The 26,608-nt window shown below is 39.3% G+C and overlaps 1 protein-coding gene across 1 annotated transcript; it reads left to right on the top strand.

Moving 5' to 3' along the window:
* The first annotated feature begins 1,564 nt into the window (after positions 1-1,564).
* Positions 1,565-25,118, top strand: LOC139970250 (aldo-keto reductase 1B-like). The gene is made up of 10 exons (XM_071975916.1): positions 1,565-1,717; positions 8,606-8,700; positions 9,403-9,570; positions 13,374-13,490; positions 15,390-15,473; positions 17,140-17,256; positions 17,595-17,701; positions 18,597-18,762; positions 21,639-21,721; positions 23,857-25,118. The coding sequence occupies exons 2-10, from the start codon at positions 8,626-8,628 to the stop codon at positions 23,891-23,893; spliced, it is 954 nt and encodes a 317-aa protein (XP_071832017.1). The 5' UTR covers positions 1,565-1,717; positions 8,606-8,625; the 3' UTR covers positions 23,894-25,118.
* Positions 25,119-26,608: the final 1,490 nt, after the last annotated feature.

The following is a 26,608-nucleotide window of genomic DNA, read 5'->3' as shown; positions in this document are numbered from 1 at the left end:
TCGCTGTATCATTTGTATACTGTGCTGTGGGTATTGACCGCAGCTGTATGTACTGACTGTACACTAGTGTCTAATTACCGATGGTAGCAAGCTGTGTGTGAATTTTCTGGGATCGAGGGTGGTATTTAACACTTCTGTTACACCTCATTCGAAACTAGGTCAGATTACCGGCATTAGACGTTTCTTTTTGCGCGAGTCTTCACACCCTTAAAGTTACACGGAAAGTGGGTGTTATAACTCAATAACGCAGGTATCTCGTCCTATCCGCTATACTAATGCAGTGCTGTTTAAATTCACTCATCGCAGTTAAAAAGCACACAGTAGAGGTGTATGCATGGTTAACGTTGTATTAATGAATATCAACTAAGGTAACATGATACATGGGTATGAGATGGAATAAAAACTGAAGTTGAATAGCATTGGCGGTGAAGGACTAAATGATCATCAATTTCTTCACTCATTCTACCCTTTCAACGTGTTTTAAACAATGTTGTCATCTTTCCAATTAATAGTAATGAACGTGAAGGGAAAGCTACTGCAAGGTAGATCAGGTGACTGTCTTACATCTATAGAAAGTCTTCATAAAATGAATCATTAAGTTTTACTACCGACCCCCCCCCCACCCCCGCTCTATGACAGTCTTCGTCGAGTGATGATTAAACTTCACTTCCAACCGCCCATCCCATTCTCCACACAAACCCCTTCAAAATGTAATAGCTGTCTAAATTATGGTCAAAACAAACCGCTCAATTTGTCAACGCAAGTAATGAACATGGAAAAGAAAGAAACAAAATCAAAATACATCACCAGGGGCAGTGCTATATATCTGTGATAGTCTTCATAAAATAATAGCCAACTATGCTTTCACCCAGCCCCCCCCCCCCCTCACATCGAATTCCATCACACACCCTTCTTCAGAAGTCACAGCTGTTCATTGTTTTAAAACTCATGTCGTCAAACAATGAAAGGAAACATCAACATGCAAGAAAATACATAAGCAGTGTCATTTCTAATCTCATCTTGTCAATTTTTGTAAATTCCCTGAAGGAAAAATAACAACGGCAAAAAGGTCAATAGTGATGGCGCTGCACAGTCTTCAAAGAATGATTGCTCAAGTTTCGATTCCTCCACTGCCCCCCCCCCCCTCATTACAATGGTACAATCTCTTGCAATGGAGTTGTATCACATCAGCAGGTGTTCTAATCTTTGCAAAACGATAATTAAGCATGAGCAACAGCGTGGTAAAACGGCAGCAACAACTTTAGTCTAGACAACAATTAACAAACTTAGTTAAGACAACAACAAACTTAGTTTAGACAACGAAATAAGTTACCCTAATCGCTTTCCATTGGTACATAGCAATACATCACTAACATACTTCTTGGCTGTGACTCAGCATATTCCCATGTTCCCGCGTGGGTTTATATAATCTGCAGCACCTGTTTAATTATTACGCGACTGTGACTCAGCAAAATTCCGCGTGATTGCATAATCTACAGAACCTGACCAATCTGAACTGTCATTTTTGCTAGTACGTTCTTCCTAAACGTAATTAGCGCACCTTCACTGCGTAGTGAAATTAGACGTAATAGCACATTTCATTATCATGGTCTGGACACGCTGTTTATAGTTCAAGATTTAAACGGAACCTGGAAAGGATCGGCCCACGTTCTGCTTCCAACATCCGAATTGAGTAGATTAAGATTTTTGCAGAAAGGTACAGTATGGTTTCTATGGTGCGATTCAGAGGTTTCTTGAAATACTGCTCAAATATATTTTATTTCGATTATGAAATCCTGGTTGTTAAAGTAAACACTGCTTCTAGAAATGACTTCATAAGACTAGCTACTGAAAGAATATATAGATCACCCACTTCACTCCGAGTTGATCTCTCTGTGCAATATAACAAACAATTACAATCTACGAAATCCTGTACTATCTTGCCAATTACTTTTCGAATTATGCTTTTTAAGAACTCATTTATCTACAGAGCAGGCATGTATACTCAAAATGGGTTTTTAGAATCTCTGTTATCATCCTTTTAATCTTTCAACCTTCTAATCCTCCATCTTATTTCTTATTTGTTCGTACTTTCATGATTGTATATTTTCCACTATTATGTGTCCTATTTATTAATTTAGTAAAAATTTGAACCATGGTATCGATGCTATATTGTTGAAGATGAAAATGTTTCTTTTCATATGGTTCAGTTATTACCGAAGGTTTCTTAAGGGCATGGAAGACTCGCCCCAAACCGCGTGCTGCAATTGAAAAAGTTAAGTTCCGTTGCTTGCTTGAGATGTCCACGCTGCTATGTATACACTGTGTTGTGGGTATTGACCGTAGCTGTATGCATTGACTGTACAGTAGTGTCTAATTACCGAAGGTAGCAAGCTGTGTGCATATTTTCTGGGATCGATGGTGGTGTCTAACCCTTCTGTTACACCTCATTAAACTATAGGTCAGATTACCGGCATGAGATATGTTTCTTTGTGCACGAGTCTTCTCACCCTTTAAAGGGGAGAGGGAACAAGGGGGTGCCCTCCCCCTCCCCTTTTGAAAAATTTGGATATCTAGTTGTGAATTTGAAAATTTGCACAAGGTCCCGGAAAAATGTTGGAGAAGACCTTATAGTGTGCACCTGTCCCCACCCCCATAATCAGGCCTGCCAGTGGGTTTGTACATGTACTTCTTAATTGTGTGCAAGTTAAAACTTTCACATTGTAACTTAGTATATTTATGATTATTGCGTCGTACCTGTAACAAAGATATTATAAAGTAAAGAAATATTATCCGTTTGTTAGAATTTCGTTTGATTGTCTTGGAAGGAAAGGCCTGACCAATCACACTAAATTGCAAGTTTTTAATCTCTTTGTCCTTCCTGGAGTGGACAAGGTCTTTGATCCTTCCATTAACAAAGGGGGGGGGGAAGGAAGGGGCACTGCCATTTGAAGTGTTAATGTATGTGTAGTTGAAAAATTATCAAATGCTGACCAATTGTACACATGCACTGTTACATAACATTGAACATTGTAACAAGCTAACTGTAAATTAAGAGATCTTTTTGTACTGGCATTGCCCTGCCAAGGGTATATAGTGACCCAAGTGAGAGTAGATGAAGAAAAAGAGTTATATTATCACCTGTAGACAAATCTCCACTGTAAGAATCTGTAAGACTTGAACCACCTGCTGCAAAAAATCTGCATCACCAGAACAGATTTTAATTGTGGCCAAAGAAATTACCAAGAAGAAAAAATTTACTTTGCCGACAGTTGACTGGCACCTTGAATACTGAAATAAGCTCTACTACAGTACCAGACTTTTAATCTTTTGGTCTCTAAACCTAACATAGTGCCTATCTGAACGATTTCATTGTTATTGTTAGGCTAATGGTTAGGCCTACCTTCTAGGCTACCTCTTGGGACCTAGAACTACTGTAGCTAAACGAGCAGAATCAGTGAGGTCATCATTACCAGTGCTGTGCTTTTGAAGGCACATTTATTGTCCTTAGTCTTGTCAATAAGATAAATTGAATATTATATAATACATATATCTTGCTTTTCCATAGACCCATCTATGTCACACTGATTGTATCTTGAAACGTTTAATAATGAGACGTTGGTTCTTTGTGGCAAAATGTTGATCTAGCTAACACTTTTTTCTTGCCAAAAAGACCAGCAAACAGCACATCAGGTCATGTGACTCACAGAGGACTTTATCGCTTTCTTTTATAACAAAAAAGACACTATATGTACATTTGTGGGTTGTTCAGATCCAATATCCACTACTTTATATTTAGAGAAATTTATTTTTGGAACAAACAGAAATATCACTCACCTCAATGATATAGAAATAATGCATCAACATCACCGGAGCCAAAATTTGAATTTATTTGTTTTATAACTATCTAATTTTTTTTTATTATTTTTTTTATGTTTATTTCTTTGTTGTTTCATTTTGGGGGAAAGGGGGGAAGGAAGGTTTGTACAGTAGTTCATTTATAACATTTGGGAAGATCAATTGTTTGAACTTAACATCAATGTTTGAACTTGACACTCAATTCCATCATGTACAGTACTTTACATGTGAAAAAAGAAAACAATTTGGTGAAATGTTTTTAGGTCAGTGGTCTTCAGCTTAGTGCCTAAATTCTGTATTTATATACATAAATTATGCATTATCCAGGAATTTGAAGCTCTGTCAATTAGCTATATTTTTTGGTTTTCCAATCATCATATTTTGATGAAAAGTTAAGTGATTATTCAGCATTATATGAATATTATCTTGTTACAAGTTAAAACCATAAGTATTCTTAATCTGCCAAGTTGCTGAAATTTTTCAGCAAACAGAGGGATTGTTCCTTGACTGTTTTCAGAAAAATTTAACAAAGAGTCCTGTGGATATCGGGATGATTCTACGACCAAGTACTGGCATAGGCGTACAGTAGGAGGCGGGGGTGGGGGGGGGCCTGCAGCCCCAACCAAATATTTTCGTAAAAATTTGAGCAATATGCTGCAAATTTTTCGGGCACCTACTGAGAGAAAAATAAATTGCAATGTGCTTTTCAATGGTAAAAGTATGATTATTATCATTATTATTGCCCCAAAATGATAACCAATATGGAAGCTTAATAACATGGCAAATAATTGTATGTAATTGGCAGGCGATGTACATTATAACCGATGCATGCCTATATGAAATGACATTTAAATGTTGAACGCGCTCGAAAAAGTTTGGTTATATTTTTTGGGCAAGTCGTTACAGCCCCCCCCAAATCAAAATGGGCTCCTACGCCTATGAGTACTGGGAATGTCCCACGCCTTTAAATCTTGTTGTGTGCTGTAACTACACACATGGGGGAGATGCTTGTTCCCCTGATGCTTAGCTTGTGTTCGGTTGACTTCTACAAAAGTTGAAGAGACGTTGCCAGCATCATGTAATTTGTCTTGCAGCACCTTCCAACTTTTTGCTTGGATTAATTTTGACCAACAAAGAGTGATTATTTACTTCACTGCTTTCAGATAATGTAAAGGAGGACCCTGTGGAATTGGGACTGGTCTGTTTTTTACTGGGAAAATCTAGCCCAGGTCCTCCTTAATCTCATCCTGTGCTGTAAATGCACAGGGATAAATTCTTTTTAGCTTGTACACTGAATCTTCCATTGTGCTTAGTTGACCGCTACAGTACTGTAATTCCTGAGCTTGCGAGTCACTTCGCCCAACAACCATTTCGCCCAACTGCCATTTCGCCCAACCAGCCTGGTCATTTCGCCCAACCGCGTTGGTCATTTCGCCCAACCAGCATGGTCAGTTCGCCCAACCGTGTTGGTCATTTCGCCCAACCGTGTTGGTCATTTCGCCCAACCGTGTTGGTCATTTCGCCCAACCGTGTTGGTCATTTCGCCCAACCTTATTTTTACTAATATTCAGTCAGAATAATATTACTTTTTCTATTTCACTAATTCAATTTTATTTATTTTGGGTTAAATTATTGGAAGTTATATTGTTATTTTTTGGAAGTTATAATATTATACAAACAAAGGGGAACCGTTGTGGAATAATATAACCGTTTCTATTTCACTAGTTCAATTTGATTTATTTTGGGTTATATTATTGGTAGTTATATTATTATTATTATTATTATATGGAAGTTATGTTATTATAAAAACAAAGGAGAATCGGCATGTTTGAGGAACTGAATAGTTGTCTTTTTCTGGAGCATTAAGTGGCCCTAAGAAGAGCCGTTTGCATATTTGAGGAACTGTAGTTTTCATCTTTCTGGAGGATAGTTCAGGAGCTGTGTAACCTCACCTCCTCCTCTATCGTCTTGGGATCGTTGAAGTCTGCGGTGACGTGGAACTCGGTGGACGGCACTTCGTTGGGTGTTGGCTGAGAGATGCAGAGAGATGCCATACTAACTTCGGCGATTTGGAGCTGAAGTCTGATAGAGTTGAATCTTGGTGTGAACTGATGTTCGGAACAGATTGTACTGTGCCCAACTCAAACGAGGGCAGGGCTTTTATCCATCCTTTGGGTTTATCCCATGTGATTGACAGGCTGATGTCAATAATTGATGTTATTGCATTTGTGAGTCAGTAATCCGCAGTTATTGTTTTGGTCAGCCAAGCGTTAATCCGGTCAACCAGACGTTTATCAGAGGCCTATTGTTTGTGGTTTATTAATCCACACCTATTGTTCTGCTTGATGACTTCGGTCAAGGTTTATCAAGTCCGCCAGGCATTAATCAAGGGTATTGTTCACAGCAGTTATGTGTTTATCTAGTTCTACATAGTGTTAATCTAATGTTATACAAACACAGGGGAATCGGTCTTCATAAAAACCTATCAAACCTAACCCCTAAAATACTGGTCCATCCTACTGACTAACAATTCCGGAACGTTAAGTGAAAAACAATATATATATAAAACCCGTCCGTAATATTTATCAATGTAACCACATATGTAATCACATATGTAGGCCTAATCAATTTAACCACGACTTCAAGTTTCCTTAATACTCGGTTCGTATCCCGTAACGTTAACAATTCCCGACCGTTTACTATCAAACCTAACCCCTAAAACACTGATCCATCCTCAAGATTCCTTAATATTCGGTTCGTATTCTGTAACGTTTCCTTACTAAAGTTATACAAAGAAAAGGACTTCAAGTTTCCTTAATATTCCTTAATATTCGAACGTTTACTATCAAACCTAACCCCCAACACACTGATCGGTCCTCAAGTTTCCTTAATATTCGGTTCGTATCCTGTAACTTTAACAATTCCCGAACGTTTACTTTTCAAATATCATATTTAATCAAGGTTGGGCGAAATGACCAGGCTGGTTGGGCGAAATGACCAGGCTGGTTGGGCGAAATGACCAGGCTGGTTGGGCGAAATGACCAGGCTGGTTGGGCGAAATGACCAGGCTGGTTGGGCGAAATGACCAGGCTGGTTGGGCGAAATGGTAAGGTTGGGCGAAATGGCAGTTGGGCGAAATGGTTGTTGGGCGAAGTGTCCTGCTTCCATTCCTGATAGCACATACTTAAGTGTACAGTACATGTAGCATACATGTCTAGAAGCATTGTTGTAGGTGATTGAGTGTTTGTGCTTCACAATCTGATTACCAGCTAGTTTTGAAAACTAGATTGCACAACCAAGCCATGAAGCAACAACAGTATTGTTGATTCTAAACGGTGAGCTAACAAAAACCGACCCGAGATACACCCATATGTGTAAAGTTTAGTTAGTTGTTTAAATATTATTTAAAATGCTGTTTGCTTTTGGCAATTCTGAATGCAGCTTTTCAAGCTCAGGTCTTTTGTACTACCTGGTCACTGATTAATAGATATATCACGGTCAACATTCATCAATGCTGTAGTTTTATGGAAAGGCGCCCCCCTACATTAGTAGAAAAAAATTTCAACAAATCGGTATTAATTTAGCGTAACTTTCAAGACCTTAAAGATCTGCTTTATTGGCTCCATTTATAGCACGCTATAGCTAGGAAAATGTTTGTGATTAATATGTAATCAACCTGCCACAGTGGTAAATCGACCTCAGGCTCTACAATTAACCTGCATAGCTTCTTAACACTATTAGGCTTTTTGTGAAAACACTGTGTGGAAATATGTTAATTGCCTACACTACAGTGTAGTTAATCATACAGCATTAACACAAAGACCCTCATACTTGTAAGATAAAATATGTGACAGGCGTTGCAGACTAATTGGTAAAAAAGAGGGTTATTTTACGACCAAGGCAGCTGGTCGATCATGTAATCTCAAGAAACTTTTCCGTAATATCTGTGGTCTATACAGCAGACCTTTAATTATAATAACTTTGATTGTATTCTTATCAAGTTGTTTATCTGCCAGGCAGGTGCTTGGTCCTGGCTGCTCTTCTGTGGCAGTCTCAATACGTGTTTCGTAATTTCCAAAAACAAAGTAGCGTCTTCTAGTGGGATTCTGACTTTTAACTTTTATAATATTTCTGATCAGCGACTACCTGTAGCTGCATGTTATTGTACTGTACATAGCAGGGAACAATGTAATAGTCTATTCAAAGTGTGTGTCGCAATGTTGACACAGCCTCTGAGTGTTGGACAATCTGAATTGATGGATCAGTAAGCTGGTCATGTCGAATGTAAATCCCCCTCCCCCCCACCAAATTAATAATATAATATTAATATCAATGACACAGTGTATATAGTTACTTACTGTAGCTGATCATTTATTAATTTCAGAAGTTCCTCTCCTGTTGTTGGATTCTGACTGTTCAAAGTATATTTTATAAGAAATGATATAAGGTTAATTACAATCCTGAATTAATGATAAAACTTAGCATGTGTCATCTGTTTTTGCAAGATAGTATTGACTCCTTAGTACTTCTTACACATACAGTACAGTACCTACCACATACTGTTAAAGAAATAAACGCACGAAAAAACGAAAGGAAGTCGTTATATTTTAATTAACGCCTCGAAAAGTCTTCCCTATTTATACTCTACTGTACATGAGATATACATACTGTACATGTACCAGTATTTACGTAACTTTGTCAAATCCGTCTTTTCTTATGTGGGTTTATTTTTTTTTTAAATTTTCAGGTTTTTAATACTTAGATCAAATGGCTAGTAAGAATCAGTACGCAACTTTCTCTAATGGGTTGAAGGTGCCATTGATTGGACTTGGCACATGGAAGGTAAGGTCTTTAATTATAGACACATGTATACACTATAGATGTTATTCTATGTACAGTAATTGTGTCGTGTTCAGCTTTAAAAACTGTTCTGCACCAGTGGCAAACAAAGGTGACTGGTGCCCACTCGACAAAATAACTCTATTTAAGAACGAAAATGTCTGTAGCCCAACAACTTAAGAACTTGTTAATTTCTAAATTGTCCGTTTCTTCTGACAACCCAACTCTTTCCAGTACAGAGTGTACTGTACACAGCTTGTCGGTGGGACTGCATCTCCACCCCCCCTCATCTCCCCCACCCCCCACTCTCTCTCTCTCTCATTTCCCCATACTGTTCTAGGTTCTTAATTTCATTTGTAATAGTTGTTTACGAATATGCCTGCCTGGTCCATTGTACCACTTTTAAATGAGCAGCTCGGGCCTGTTTTTATTGTACAACCCAATGCAATACTGTATCTCTGCAGGTATCGGAAATCAACTAATTTATGATCATCATAACATGTTTGTACCTGAAATTATATTGCTGTGTACAGTATGCATGTACGTATATAAATATAGTTTACTTTTTAATCTTACAATACTTATTGCGTGAACTTACAGTAGCACAGTCTCTAGTCCAATATACAGTACTACATGTACAGTATATATGTCAGGTGTGAAAGTATATTAATTGTTGCATTCTTTTCCACGTATAAATTTGTTTAGTCTAAAGCCGGCCAGGTGAAGACTGCTGTGATGGCAGCGATCGATGCCGGGTATCGTCATATCGACGGAGCCTTCGCTTACTTGAACGAAGACGAGGTCGGCGCAGCCCTCAAAGCAAAACTGGATGACGGTACGGTGAAGAGGGAAGACATGTTTATGACTACTAAGGTAAGATCACCGGATCGGCCGTGGGAGAGGCGGGAGCCTCTGCTCCTCGAGGGTGATATGTAAACATCTGTAGCGTGACACCGTACTTCCGACCTTTCTTTGTTTCACAGCGAGTGATGTACAGTAGGTGTGCATTGGCTGTTAGTATACTCACTGAGTCCACATGTATGGTATACAAATAATGAATGGTTATGAGTGCAATAGTGCAAATATTTCATGAGTTGAAAGATGGAATGTTCCATTCAACGAGGCACAGCCGAGTTGAATGGAACAAATTACATCTTTCAACTATTGCACGAATGGAAACCATTCATTATTTGTTTTATACAACACCTTCAAATTTGGATATAATTGGATGTAAAATGCACTCATGCAACAGATTTTTTTAAATAGACCGGTTTCTTTGCTCTCTTACCATTGAAAAAAGTGCAATCAAAAAAGTATAACGCATGGTTCTATCATCATAGCGTGCAATAGAGCGGATTTTGCATGCAATCGATGAGCAATTGACCAATCAAATGGCCGGAATATAATTAGGTGTTGTATAATACTGTAGCCAACTCTAAAGTCACCATGGGGCTGCCTGTTTGAACAGAATTGACAATTTATGCGCTTTACTTTTTATAGTGAAAAGTTATAAAGGTCACTTTATGATTTTTTTTCGGTGGTTCAACACTTGGTAGTGAATATTGTGCGTACTGTAAACATTACTGAACTGTTTGTATAGTACCTTGGCGTACATGTTGCAATACCTACCTGTGTAGTAATGTGTTCTATTAACCATATGTGAGGACACGCAGGAATAAATAGGCAGGAGAGAGTGCTAATTTCTACCACCGCTTGTTCTGGTGCCGGCCAAGTGATTTATTATTTCTTCTCTCACATAGCACGTTCGAGATTATTCTAAATGACTATATAAACAAAAAGGACGGTGCAGCACCGTCAGGTGGTTTTCCTCAATTACGTCTTAAAAAGCGACATCTTTGGCATTAAACTCTACATTTCTACAGAGCGTTAATTTGTGTAGTGTTCGTAGTAATGATAATGTGTAATGGGTACAGCAACGAACGCCGAAAGGGACAGATGTGCAACCAACACATGGCTCCCTGTGCGATGCACTACACAGACTTGGCAAATGTCTGTATGAATACAGGGCAGTCCTTGTTTGTACATAAGGTGATGCCTGATGTACCGTACCCATGAATGTGTTGTGTGGGTCTAATTGTGATTCTGAGTTCTGATCTGTGATATCATGCAGTGATAATTAATAGTTCTGTATGCCTGTTAACTGTTTAGTAATATATATTATTAATCTTGTGTGACACCCGGTGATATACATGCATAGGCTTACAATATTACCCTTTTCCTATATAACATATACATGTATACTGTACTGGATCACTGGCGGATCCAAGGGGGGCCATGGCCCCCCCAAAGGTGAGCCAAAAAGTGTTTCCGAACATCCGCTAAATCATATGATTGGAAATTAAAAAAATCGAGAGGAATAGCAGTGGTAGACTAGTCTAAACCTTTTCGTTTTCTGGTTTAAAATTAAATGCAGAGCTCCCAACTGACCCGCAATTCGCGGGAATTAGACCCGCATTCTAACACCCAAATCCGCTGACCGGCACAAGCGTCCGAAAAATCCGCATTGTAATTGTCAAGTATACATAAAAAAAATTGCATCAAATTTTGACTTAGCAACCATCATTTCTTTAGCATTTAGCATAATAGAGTATAAAACCTCCTTTACAGCATCATTTGAACCTCAAATTAGCCTATATTTCTTTTCATTGGGGCGAGCAGCGAACATTTTCATGCCACGGGAAAGAATGAATTATCACCTACTATTCAATTTATTGATGTTACACATAAAAAAATGCATATTTCTCAGAAAATTTTGGGTGACAAAAGCCTTTCTAAGTGCCACCATTTTACATGTAGGCATCACCAGGATTCCAAAAAAATTCAAAAGGGGAGGGGGACACCCCCTCCCCTTCTACCCCTCCCCCAGGACGGTGATTCGTGGCATGAACCAGCATTTGCCTTCTCAAGAGTTGGGAGCTATGTAAATGTATGAGCATGAGGATTTACAGTTTAACACCATTTTGCAGTTACAGGCTGGTTGTAAGAAATTTATAACCTATGAGAAATAAAATTTCTTGAGAAAGACAGTGGCGGCGGAACCGGGGGGGGGGGGCTTGGGGGGGGGCTCAGCCCCCAATGAAAAAGTTGAGGGGGCAAATGCATGATAAGCCCCCCCCCCCCCCAATATTTACCAAGGCTCCGAAACGTGCATCTGCCCATTTTTCAATGCATACTTGTCGATCTGTCCGATGCACACGTATACTATATAGGTGTAATAATTTTAGTAATTGCTGGGGACCCTCAGCCCGTCCCCTGGCTATAGACCACATTGTCACCCAACCGCGTCTTCACGCCCCGTGAAATGTGGAAGCAGTGAGTGTGAGTACCGGTAAGCGTACCACAACTTCGTCTTAGGCCAATGACTTGCCTTATTTGAGCCAGTTCTCCAACATCCCCTTACTTAGTGGCGGAGCGTCCATATATACAGTCAGGGGCGGATGCCCCCCCCCCCCTGACGGCCTCAAATGGACTGTGGCGCCCTTTTCAGCTTTTCACTACTTTTTACTTATTCGCGATTATTGACTATTTTATTGCGCTCTCATATACCTATTGACATTTGTCATATTCTGTTGGTGTAATTTTCCGACAAAATGGCGACGACACCTATTTATTCTCCGTTTATCTGCAAATTAGCTAGGCCCGGAAAGGGTCATTTCCGGCGATCTAGGGAGTATCTTTACTCAAAAAAATTCTGTACGCTCCGCCCCAACCTGTGGCGCTCCGCTTAGATAGTGTCGAAAGCGCCCCTACAGACCATTCTTGCCCCCTGACCAATACCCCTAGCTCCGCCACTGCCCTTACTACACTCAAAACGTCTTTGCGAGTACACTACGAGTAATAGCTACTCTCTTAAAACACCATCGAATATACAAATTACAATGTTTTTACAGACTTTTACGTGCAATCTGAGAAATTGCAGGCTTGAGACCCATACTTTAGGGCTAGGTATTCGCAGCATAAAACACTCGGGAAGTGCCGTTTCCGGCTATCTGGGGGTTTGAAAAATCCCAAAATTTTCTTGTACGCTCCGCACCAACCGATGGTGGCGCTCCGCTTAGATAGTCTCCACACATTAGCCCCCCCCCCAATAATTTTTCCGTTCCGCCGCGCCTGGAGAAAGATGATCCCAACTTTGTTTTATAAATATTTTAGAAAATTACACCTGGGAAACATTTTTTTTAGAAGTAAATTAACATCACCATTGTACGCCTTTGTCGCACCAAATTGCATCTGAGGGCATTCAGCAATAGAAAATTTTCCAAAGGGGAGGGGGGCACCCCCTCCCCTTAGACCCTCCCCCATATCACTCTAATGCCACTTTGGCCCCTCCCAAACAAAGGCCCTGGATCTGCCAGTGTACTGGATTCTGTATACATATCTATATATATATATTTGCATCTTTTGTGGTAGCTTCATATATCATGTGCAAATATAATTTTAGTTCAGTTTACCAGGATGCTACACTGCAATTAACATTTTTAATGAATATTCAGTAACTGTTCATGAATAATTATAGTGTCTGCTACTGTGCATTGTGCTAGTGACCTGCTCTTTGCTGAAAATCTATATATGGTAATTAATGGAAAATTCCATTGTAAAATAATGTATATAAGTTTTAACTGTATCTGCTTTCATCTCTTTCTCTCTCTGCCTAGCTCTGGGGTCACATGATGCATCCAGATAATGTGGAGCGATCACTCCAACTAAGCCTGAAAGATCTCCAGCTGGAGTACGTAGATTTGTTTCTGATGCACTCCCCAATGGCAGTTAAGGTAAGAACAATAAGCAATGCACTCCCAGATGGCATGTAAGGTAAGAACAATAAGCAATGCACTCCCAAATGGCAGTTAAGGTAAGAACAATAAGCAATGCACTCCCCAATGGCATGTAAGGTAAGAACAATAATCAATTCACTCCCCAATGGCATGTAAGGTCAGAACAATAAGCAATGCACTCCCTAATGGCATCATATTGTAAGAACAATAAGCAATGTACTCCCCAATGGTATATTATGGTAAGAGGAATAAGCAATGCACTCCCAATGGCATGTAAGGTAAGAACAAAAGCAATGCACTCCCAAATGGCATGTAAGGTAAGAACAATAAGCAATGCACTCCCAAATGGCATGTAAGGTAAGAACAATAAGCAATGCACTCCCCAATGGTAAAATAGGGTAAGAACAATAAGCAATGCAATCCCCAATGGCATGTAAGTTAAGAACAATAAGCAATGCACTCCCAATGGCATGTAAGGTAAGAACAATAAGCAATGCACTCCCCAATGGCATGTAAGGTAAGAACAATAAGCAATGCACTCCCAGATGGGAGGTTTTTTCAGTGTTACTGTCATTGTAGACTTGACTTCCTGCACACAACTAAGTGCAAACCATAACTGTTAACATTTTAGCAGTGTAATTGTCAGTGTGTAGACTTTACTGCAAAGTTAGTCTTTTTGGTATTAGATAATGATTCTCACTGGCACAAACCCAAGTAGATTCTGGCTGCCTGGTTTACTTAGATCTCCACGTACAGTAATATATTTACTTCATCACTGGTCACAAATCGGTCCTTAACAACCAATTTTACTGGAGGCAGCAACCAGTTGTGATTGTGCGAGGCATACAAAAGCCCAAGCTAGCAAATAGTCTTGACAAATGAAAAATGTGGAGTTGTGAAAGGGCTTAAGCAGTGGCACTAACGGCTTCCAATAAATTGAGAATGTCAGGCCTCTCATCACCACCACCAATAGCAACCTTACATAAAATACACCTTGACAAAAAGCAGAATAATTTTCAGTCTATACAGTTTTGTTATAATTTACTGTTTTAAAAAATAAATGAAACTCCCACCCCACCCCCGCCCCCCTCCCCCCAAAACAATACAAACAAAAGGTCCCTGCTTTCATGTACAGTACAATTTGCATGACCACATCTGCTAACAATTAGGAAAGGAATTGGCAATGGGTAAAGTTTCCAAAGGTCTGTTTTAAGAACTAATTAAACGACACAACCCATTTGATGCGTTGTCATGGTGACTGTTTTGTTGTTGCTAAGATCAGTTTTGAGTTTGAGTATATTTCCACAACAATAAGAGAGGAGTAGTACAGAGTCAAGATAAAACAAGGTGGTGGAGGAGGACTGTAAAAAGGATTAGCTTGTACGAGCAGTCCCCCTTAAACAAGTTGAACATTACAGATAAACACGATACAACAATAGAGGAAAAGAACAAAGGGAGAAAAAACAAAGGTAATTAACAACGGTGATAGTATGGTGGACAGACTGAGGAATAAAAATGTATTTATGCATGTATTTTAGATCCTCCTGCAAGCAGGAACCTAGGAGAAGCCTCATTGGCTTATCAAAGCCGCAAGCTGACGGAAGTCAGTCTCTTACATTCATGTTTAATGTCCATGATTATGAATTGTCAACAACCCTGTAACTGGACGACGTACATTAATCTTGGAGTGACTCGAACCGGGGACCTTATGATCGGAAGGCACCAGCGTTAACCACTGAGCTACTGTAACACTCCGTTGATGCGAATTCAATGAAATGATTCCGAATTCAGATGAGTTTAAGTAAAAAAACACAAAAATGATTGATGATACCACTGCAGATGTCTGTCTAATGTGATCTGAGTTTTAGATTGATTGAATTTCTTTTTTATTTGCAGCATCTGGATGACAGGAACACATTCCCAGTCGGAGAAGACAAGAAGCCTCTGATGGACGATGTCCCTTATACTGACACATGGAAGGTTAGTCATTGGAGGGTATAGTGCAGGCATGAGCTTTTTCCGCGAATTCGCGGAATATCCGTGATTTCTTTTCTACCTCAGGGACAAAAACTATTATCCTAACACACTGTAGCATACGCAAACTGGAGCCTATACCGCAATTTTTGCAAAATTCTGTGATTTTTTTACCCCAGGCTCAAACCTGGTAGTAGACACAGGAATAATTTAATACCCAGCATCGTATGCAATATGAGCAAAGTGCTACACCAAGGGCCATGATGCATAGCAGTTCCCGTTCACAGGAACCATGTAGTATTTTATAAGAGACAAAGCACAGAGCTTTCAAAACTTGCATGCAAAATGTTAACACTTAAATTATTCCCTGGTGGATAGGCTAGAGAGAGAGTGAGGTTGGGGGGGGGGGGGGGTGGGGGTCGGGTAGGGTATACATCACGTGATGGGAGAGGTGGTTTGTCTGTTATTGGGAGGGGGGTGTAAGTCAGATAATGGGAGAAGTAAATGGCCTGGTAGAGTGATCAGGGGAAGGGGAGGGTGAATAGCACATGTTTGTGAAAAAGCTGGCTTAGTAATATGAGATGTACATTATGTAGGGTGTAGTACAGTAGATGGTCTGTGGTAGGGGGGGGGGGACATCTCATGTTGGAGAAATTGGTGCAAAATACACTTTATGGTGAAACAGGTGGTCCACTTAGGTGAAGGCTTAAAAAAAAATCTAGATATGTAGACAAGTTATTTGGGGTGTTATGTCAGGTCTGTTATGACAGTCCTGTTACATCACCTGATGATTGAAGTGAACGGTCTGGTAAGAGGGGAAGGTAATCACATGATGGGGGATGCAGAGGGTCTCTTGGAGGGGCTTCTACAGCACCACGATGGTGCACTAGGTGATCCTCTAAGAATTTGTGCATCACATTCTGGGAACTAGGAGGTCTGAAAAGACTGTGTGAAATGATAGAGATATACTGATGTGTATTCATAAACTGATATGTATTCATATACTGATGTGTATTCATATGCTGATGTGTATTCATATACTCAATGTGTATTCATATACTGATGTGTATTCATATACTGATGTGTATTCATATACTGATGTGTATTCAAATATGCTGATGTGTATTCATATGCTGATGTGAATTCATATACTGTTGTGTATTCATATGCTGATGTGAATTCATATACTGTTGTGTATTCATATACTGATGTGTATTCATATACTGTTGTGTATTCATATACTGAAATTATATATACTGCTGTGTATTCATACACTGATCTGTTTTCATATGCTGATGTGTATTCATATGCTGATGTGTATTAATACATATACTGATGTGTATTCATACATACTTCTAGGCGATGTAGAAACATTGTCACTGTGTTCCACGTATGCTGTACTTATACTATGTATCTGATGTGTATTCATAGGCTGATGTGTAGTCATATACTGTTGTGTATTCATACACTGATCTGTTTTCATATACTGATGTGTATTAATTCATATACTGATGTGTATTCATACATACTTCTAGGCGATGTAGAAACATTGTCACTGTGTTCCACGTATGCTGTACTTATACTATGTATCTGATGTGTATTCATAGGCTGATGTGTAGTCATATGCTGATCTGTATTCATATACTGATGTGTATTTCATACATACTCCTAGGCGATGGAGAAACTGGTGGAGAAAGGGATGACCAAGTCTATCGGTGTCTCCAACTTTAACATTAACCAGTTAAAGGAGCTTCTGAAGATCGCAAAGGTTCCCATTGTCATGAACCAGGTATGTGATGGATTTTAGTGACTGGTTTGGCTTTAGAATTGATTTCAGCCCCAATCTGTGCAGGGCATTGCTCAAATTCAAAATTATCGGCGACTGGTAACAAATGAAGACACCTCAATAAATATTTCTCTTTTATCTCATTATTTGGATATCCACACTTTATCAAGTAATTAATGAATTTATCATTCTATTAGATTTGAAGGTCCTTTGTTCCATTAACCACATTCTATCTCTCACGGCCGGTTCCCTGCATCATTGGGACACATCCGGCCAAGATAGGAATCGAACACCGGTCCTGCTGCGATAGTTACATTTGGTTTTTCATAATACGTCCATAGGTTGAGAACCATCCCTGTATCAATCAGAAGGAACTGATCGAGTTCTGCAAATCAAAGAACATTCTGGTTACTGCGTACAGCCCACTGGGTTCTCCCGACAGGGCCTGGTGAGTGTTTATATGTTATATATATTTATATAAATTGATTGAAATTCAGCTGGTCAAAAGTAGGATATATATGTTATATTTCAGGCATTCATTGATAGAAAAAACACAAAACCAAACCATAATATTTTAAAAGCTTAAATATAGGACAGAGATCTTTGTGAAGTCCCACTCTCCATCCCTATAAAGAAAAAAGCTAAGAAAAGTTACTGGCAGACCTTTAAGGAAGTCCACAGTAGAGAGTTTTCAAGTGAGGATATCAACGTTACTTTGACGTTGGTAGTTCAAAAAGGCAATATGAAGTTTAAGCTTGAGTGACCAGTATTTGACTGTCTAGCATATTTGAGACCCACACTGATGTGGAGTGTTAGCTCAGTGGTTAACGCCGGTGCCTTCCAATCATAAGGTCCCGAATTCGAGTCACTCCAAGACTAATGTATGTCCTCCACTTACAGAGTTGTTGACAGTTGACAATTCCTCACAAATATTTTGTATATTTATGTTCTGTATATCAGGATGAGCCCCCCTGATTGTATCCCGGGGACCTAAGTAGGGAATAATTTAGTGAACAAATTTTCAAGATCAGTTTTGAAAGGTAAGAAATTTGTCTTTTAAAAACTACTATGGTTTCTGGGTATAAAGAAAAACCACTATGCATCTTTGAACTAGTATAACAGGTTGCCCATTTTACATAGCATTATGTATAAATGCAATACTGAATCAATTATTGACTGCCAACCAACCCTCCCCTTCCTCTCCCCTCCCCCCCCTGTCTCCCAAGAAGGGTTCATTTGGTGGCACCCATGATAACACCTGCAAGTTATGACAAACTCTACTACTATCACAATTAGCGACAGATTTCAATAAAATCCGTTAAATTCGTCTTCATCATTTACAGGGCATCGGACAAGGACCCTAACCTTCGCGAAAATGCTCTTGTGAAGGAGATGGCCGAAAGTAAAGGGTGCACCCCTGTACAGCTATTGGTGGCCTACCATCTCTGCCAGGGTATCCTCTGTATACCCAAGAGTGTAACGCCATCAAGAATCGAGCAAAACTTCCTGGTAACCCTTTTTTCTTCTCGTTTCTTCTCCTTACAATTGAAAAGAGGCCGATCCAGTCTGTCGTGAACGAGATTATCCAAAAATAAGCTTAAGCTTAGTGAATGTTTTAGGAATCAAGTTTTTACCACTTTATGTTTACTTTTCTGACCCCTTCCCTCAACAATATGTACATGTTGTGTTTATGTCACAAAACAAACGGCTAAAACATACATATATTTATATATATTATTGTAGGGTTTCCTTATATATTCCACTTAGATTTTATGACATTATGAAATAGATTTTAAGCAAGACTTAGTCATCATGAAATTTGTAGTGATATGAATGGTCTAAAATTGTTGCTACCTCACGGCAATATTTTTAAGAATTTTCATGTACAGGCCTTGGTGAATAGAACGCCAATATGTACACTGTATGAGAGATGTTTAGGTTTGGTAAATAGAACACCGATATAAAAATACAGTGTAGGAGAGTTGTGTAGGTTTGGTGAATAGAACACCAACATATACACTTTAGGAGAGATGTGCAGGTTTGGTGAATAGAACACCAATATGTACACTGTAGGAGAGATGTGTAGGTTTGGTGAATAGAACACCTTTATATACACTTTAGGAGAGATGTGTAGGTTTGGTGAATAGAACACTGTTATATACACTTTAGGAGAGATGTGTAGGTTTGGTGAATAGAACACCAATATGTACGCTGTAGGAGAGATGTGTAGGTTTGGTGAATAGAACACCTTTATATACACTTTAGGAGAGATGTGTAGGTTTGGTGAATAGAACACTGTTATATACACTTTAGGAGAGATGTGTAGGTTTGGTGAATAGAACACCGTTATATAACATGCACTTTAGGAGAGATGTGTAGGTTTGGTTAATGGAACACCAGCTTTGGGGATGATACCATCTATCATTTTGAACTGTTGTGGGGGATTTAGTAACAATGCAATCTGAATTTGATGTACATAACTAGTTCCCATCAGACCGCCTCCAAAGCTGATTTTAGTCCTTCAAGAAAACCAAATTTCTGTTTGGAGGACCAAAAAGCAGCTCTGGAGTCCATCCAACAGATGACTGGTTGTGTACAAGATATTCAGATTGCATTGTAATTAAATACTTTTCCTTGGTATGTACCCCACTGAGCAATCAGTTTGTCCTCTTTTCACCTGTTCACTATGCTTGCAACTTATTGCCAAACTGTATACTGTTGGTATATAATACCTAAAGCTAGGCTATAGTACAGGTACTGTTGGTACATATAAAGCTAGGCTACAGTACAGGTAATGTTGATAGGTTAGACCTAAAGCTACAGTAGGCTATAGTACAGGTACTGTTGGTACATAAGACCTAAAGCTAGGCTACAATACAGGTACTGTTGGTACATAAGACCTAAAGCTAGGCTACAATACAGGTACTGTTGGTACATAAGACCTAAAGCTAGGCTACAATACAGGTACTGTTGGTAGATAAGATCTAAAGCTAGGCTACAGAACAGGTACTGCTACGTGCATGTCCTTACTATATATCCCAGATCTGGATGAAACCTTGTTCGTATCCAGTGTGTGTCTGCTGTGTACAGTACAGCTGTGCATACTGTATATCTCTATGTTTGTGAAACAGTTTCTCTGATGGATTTTCAGAAGAAAACAAAATGAAAATACAAACACATAATATCATATATCATATCCACAAAGTTAGAACTTTGTGGATATGATACAAACACATAATATCATATGATATTATGTGTTTGTAGATATTTATCTATGACAAAACAAATTTGCAACCTACAATTGTGAATATTGATGTTCCGTCATGCATGTCAGTGAAATGCCTCATTGATCAAATACATGCATAGTGAATCGAAGAAGTCTGAGGTGTACTTGTTCCCAGTAGAGATAATACAGTAGAGTTGTCCACTTCACTCTAGTCTGTGTACTTGTTACCAGTAGAGATAATACAGTAGAGTTGTCCACTTCACTCAAGTCTGTGTACTTGTTCCCAGTAGAGATAATACAGTAGAGTTGTCCACTTCACTCTAGTCTGTCTACTTGTTACCAGTAGAGATAATACAGTAGAGTTGTGAACTTCACTCAAGTCTGGGTACTTGTTATCAGTAGAGATAATACAGTAGAGTTGTGAACTTCACTCTAGTCTGTCTACTTGTTACCAGTAGAGATAATACAGTAGAGTTGTGAACTTCACTCAAGTCTGGGTACTTGTTATCAGTAGAGATAATACAGTAGAGTTGTCCACTTCACTCTAGTCTGTCTACTTGTTACCAGTAGAGATAATACAGTAGAGTTGTGAACTTCACTCAAGTCTGGGTACTTGTTATCAGTAGAGATAATACAGTAGAGTTGTCCACTTCACTCATGTCTGTCTACTTGTTACCAGTAGAGATAATACAGTAGAGTTGTCCACTTCACTCTAGTCTGTCTACTTGTTACCAGTAGAGATAATACAGTAGAGTTGTGAACTTCACTCAAGTCTGTCTACTTGTTATCAGTAGAGATAATACAGTAGAGTTGTCGACTTCACTCAAGTCTGTGTACTTGTTACCAGTAGAGATATTAAAGTGACCACAGCTGTCCGCTTCACTCTAGTCTGAATGTCCATGTGACCGGGAAAAGTAAAATGACTGGTCACAACTCTGCTACTAACTTTTTTAATTTGTGTATCAGGTGGTCATAACTTATGCCAAACTTAAATGCAGAACTTATATAGAATGTGTGAATTATGATACTACCTGTAATCGTATGTTGACTGCTAAATTATAACGGTGTATCTTTAATTATTGAGAAACCAGGAACAACGTAGATTTTAGTTTTTTTTCATGGAAACGTGTGTCAAGTGTTGCATTGTTTACTTACATAGGCCCTTGACGTGAAGCTATCAGAAGATGACATTAAGAAGATGGACACACTGGAGTGTAATTACAGAGCCTGTCCTTGGGACTTGTAAGTTTTTTCTTTAACTTGAACAAGACAAATTTACAAATTATGGAGAGGGCCTGACGAGATGGGGAGTCATGGGTGCTGACACCAGAGCAGGGGGTCAATGTTAACAGAGGGGTCCATGCAAGAACAATATGGGGTAAATATGGGGTAAAAGATATCATATTCTCATATTCATAGTGTAAATTAAGGTTAACATGAAAATGCTTAAAGGGGAGGGGGTGGGGTGTGGAGGTGGTGGGTTGTGGAGCTGACACAATTAGCCTGCCATGGGTGCCAGACCTGTCTGACCAAGGCTCTGGTTATAGGTTGACTCTACCGATGCCCGCAGTAGGTGTAAGTTAGTAGAACAGCTGCATTTTTTCTTTGAAGTGCTTAATTCTGCTCGCTGTTTCACGTATTCCTTTTGTATTTATGTTTGGCTGTCATAGCTTGGTGTCTGCTCTGTTTCTCCAATGGAAACTTGTTAGTGCTACTGATAATATAAATATCAAAAGCAATCCTAACCAATGTGGAGCATTTACTATATCCTAACCAATGTGGAGCACACCATACAATATTCTAACCAATGTGGAGCATGGAATACAATATCCTAACCAATGTGGAGCATGCAGTAAACTATCCTAACCAATGTGGAGCATGCAGTAAAATATCCTAACCATTGTGGAGCATGCAGTAAAATATCCTAACCAATGTGGAGCATGCAGTAAAATATCCTAACCAATGTGGAGCATGCAGTATAATATCCTAATCAATGTGTAGCATGCAGTACAATATCCTAACCATTGTGGAGCATGCAGTACAATATCCTAACCAATGTGGAGCATGCTGTACAATATCCTAACCAATGTGTAGCATGCGGTACCATATCCTAACCAATGTGGAGCATGCAGTACAATATCCTAACCAATGTTGAGCATGCAGTATAATATCCTAACCAATGTGGAGCATGCAGTACCATATCCTAACCAATGTGGAGCATGCAGTACAATATCCTAACCAATGTGGAGCATGCAGTACAATATCCTAACCATTGTGGAGCATGCAGTACAATATCCTAACCAATGTGGAGCATGCTGTACAATATCCTAACCAATGTGGAGCATGCGGTACCGTATCCTAACCAATGTGGAGCATGCAGTACAATATCCTAACCAATGTTGAGCATGCTGTACAATATCCTAACCAATGTGGAGCATGCGGTACCATATCCTAACCAATGTGGAGCATGTAGTAAAATATCCTAACCAATGTCGAGCATGCAGTACCATATCCTAACCAATGTGGAGCATGCAGTACAATATCCTAACCAATGTGGAGCATGCAGTACAATATCCTAACCATTGTGGAGCATGCAGTACAATATCCTAACCAATGTGGAGCATGCTGTACAATATCCTAACCAATGTGGAGCATGCGGTACCATATCCTAACCAATGTGGAGCATGCAGTACAATATCCTAACCAATGTGGAGCATGCAGTACAATATCCTAACCAATGTGGAGCATGCAGTACAATATCCTAACCAATGTGGAGCATGTAGTACAATATCCTAACCAATGTGTAGCATGCAGTACAATATCCTAACCAATGTGGAGCATGTAGTACAATATCCTAACCAATGTGTAGCATGCAGTACAATATCCTAACCAATGTGGAGCATGTAGTACAATATCCTAACCAATGTGTAGCATGCAGTACAATATCCTAACCAATGTGGAGCATGCAGTACAATATCCTAACCAATGTGGAGCATGCAGTACAATATCCTAACCAATGTGGAGCATGCAGTACCATATCCTAAGTTGTGAGCTTTTTCCCCTTTATACCCCCGATTCAACTTGGAACACTAAATTTGTAATGCCTTGTCAACTCATTCGAGTACCCCTTTTGCTTCTGGTGTGCACTTTTCTTCGGTCTCAAGATCGAAGGCATGGTAATCGCCATAGTAGCAAACAATGTTCACAGGAAAGTCAGTGAGTTTTTCTCTAATGCACTTTTCGGTTCAGAATTTCTTTCCATTCTGTAGCATAGATTACACTTGTTTTGTTGGGGTGATATTTGTAACATTCTGATTTATATCAACAGCTAATTAATTATTCAATAATATGATTTCTTTTGTTTTTTCTTTTCACAGTTGGAACAGTCATGTCAACCATCCATTCCCAAGCTAAGATGTCCACTCAAGATATAGCGATTTCTCTATATCCATTACTTTAGATGTGCATCATGGCATTAGATATAATTAATATGTTCATTATACCACTGGATCACACACTAGCATTATTTCTTTCTTCCAAATCAGGGGTGGGCAACCTACAGCTCGCGGGCCACATGCGGCCCACCAGTGATTTTTTTTTGCGGCCAGTGAGATGTCTCAAGGAAAAGAAACAATATCAATCTATTTTACATCATCACAAAAAACGAGCTAGCTGCTTAGAATTTATCGGCACTAATGATGCTGTCAGGTAGGCCTATTATCCCCATTAATTATCAACTGTACTGTATTGACATTATGTTTTTGTGAATACAGATTAAGTACACACACCTATTGCTTGAAAGTCCTCTGAATCAAAGGTTTGAAATCAACAGCAGGTCTTTGGTTAGGTGCGGCCCAGTCAATTTTTCACTCCTTATATCGGGCCCATTCATTCAAAAATGTTGCCCACCCCTGCTCTAAATCTATATTATACTAATCTATATTATACTATACTGTAATTTCTAGTTTTATTTGGGGGGGGGGGAGCAATTCTCCTGAGCTGTTCATCATGATACACACATGTTGTGTGAGTGTTATAATTCTATTCAAGTTTGAGTAAGTTTCACGTTAGTCAAATATTATAAGAGCCGAGACTTGTAGAATAGTCCATGGTACGGACTATGTCAGATTATTTCTGAGTTTCATCACATGAATTCTACCTTGCCATGTTTGGAAAGGATTGGGCCAGTTAATGGCGGTTGTTGATATGAAAATGGTGTTTAACTATCATGTTGTTTGTAATTGAATATGATATGTGATTTTAGTTTTACTGAGTGAATTAAAGGGATTACTTTAGAGTGGATTAAAGTGATTACCCAGAAGTGTTTTAAGAGCTGACATTGAGAGTAACTGGGTGTTTAATTGTCTTTGGTTTATCACAGGCCCAGCCTTTTGTAACTTATGCTTCTCCAAACTTATACGCAACTTCATAGCTTACCTTCTTCTGCCAGTCAGGTGTTTCGGAAACTCAGGTTTTTATCGATGTAGAGGTTACATATCATTGGTTTCTCTTCCAACCAACAATGGATTAGATTAACCATTTTCTTTTTTCTCTAAGTAGACTGATGGGCTTTTGTAGTTCCCTTGTTTAATGGCACTTTAAAGATTTATTATGTCACAAAATAAAATGACAAATTCAACACGAATATGGAATTCTTTTCAAAATATCTCATATTTCATCTTAAATTTCATTGGTCTGAAACAAGTACTTTCAAGAAGTACACTACATCGAGTAAGATCAACAGTACTCGACTGATTGTGCCGTGGACACATATGCGCTTCTCTTCCACTCACGAGGGGGGGGGGGGGCTGATAGTTGGACTTTGGTATTCATCTTGCTCTTAGCAGCTAGATTGGAAATAAAACGTTGGTGGATTAGCGACCAGGAATCCATTTCAAGACCCATCCCTCACCCCCACGTGACAGGAGTGCGAAAAATGGCTCAGTCAGGATTTTCTTTTCCTTTATATTCAGTCGGGATGGATGATATCACAGTATCACTTCTATGTGTCTACACCCCTCATCCCTCCCCCAATGGCCTTCCCCTCTCTCTAACCCCACAGCACAGTCAAGGAGTATATAATGGCACCATGCATGCACTTTGTGCTTAGATATACCCCCATCCCCAACCACAACCACCACCATTGAAATTCCGTGCACGCCAAGTGCACAACGTTATCCTCTGTCCAACAATCATTGCGTTCTCTGAAATTATGTCCGCTTTATTGTGATAACAGTAGCCCACCCCCCTCACCCAGTACCTCAATAGAATTAGTTGTTTTTCTCCCCAAATTCTACCTCACCTGCATATACTAGACATTAACTTCATTTATATTTCATCATGGCATTAGAAATACAGACACCAACCAAGTTAACTGTCATCTCGACGTGACAGGGCAGATCGCGTGTGGAGACTCGCGCAAAAAGAAACGTCTAATGCCGGTAATCTGACCTAGTTTCGAATGAGGTGTAACAGAAGTGTTAAACACCACCATCGATCCCAGAAAATACACACACACAGCTTGCTACCGTCGGTAATAAGATATTAGTGTACAGTCAGTACATACAGCTGCGGTCAATACCCACAGCACAGTATACAAACGATACAGCGATGGACATCTCAGGTCCAGCTAAAGATAACAAGGTATCACGTTTCATTACTGTCTGCATTTTGTAGCGACACGAACAAAACGTCACCTGCAAGCAACAGAAAGTTAACCTTTTTCAGATGGCCGCACACGGTTTGGGGCGAGTCTTCATGCCTTTAAGCTACGGATCTGTTCAAGCCCTCGCCAGATCACGAAGTGTTTGTAATAATTGCAGGGCTTGGTAATTCTTGGTTCTGCATGATATCTTTCTCACCAGAATTCAAAAGCCCGTGACCTGATGTAGAAATAAAGGTAACCTTTAGTGACGAAATACAAAACATTGCAATTAACCGAAGCTAATTGTAAAACTATTAACTATATCCAGGTACCCAGATTTGATTTTCAAATATCTTTTATAAAACGCCCTCGAAACAGCCGGAGTGATACGGTTCAGCAAATGTTCTGAATTCGTACAATTGCTCAATAGATGGAAAGGTCAGTTTTAGTGGACAGACTAAAAGTGTTTTTATTTTTCGTATTTT

Source organism: Apostichopus japonicus, chromosome 1, assembly GCF_037975245.1.
Source record: "Apostichopus japonicus isolate 1M-3 chromosome 1, ASM3797524v1, whole genome shotgun sequence".
Lineage (NCBI taxonomy): Eukaryota > Metazoa > Echinodermata > Holothuroidea > Aspidochirotida > Stichopodidae > Apostichopus > Apostichopus japonicus.
Note: the sequence above shows the minus strand (reverse complement) of the source record. Positions and strands in the feature narration are given on the sequence as shown.

What these genes read in the sequence shown, in the direction of transcription:
- LOC139970250 (XM_071975916.1), top strand. Translation starts at nt 8,626, where the DNA reads ATGGCTAGTAAGAATCAGTACGCAACTTTCTCTAATGGGTTGAAGGTG. An exon ending in ACATGTTTATGACTACTAAG is followed by an intron (nt 9,571 to 13,373) that starts GTAAGATCACCG and finishes CTCTCTGCCTAG; the next exon opens with CTCTGGGGTCACATGATGCA. An exon ending in AGAGCCTGTCCTTGGGACTT is followed by an intron (nt 21,722 to 23,856) that starts GTAAGTTTTTTC and finishes TTCTTTTCACAG; the next exon opens with TTGGAACAGTCATGTCAACC.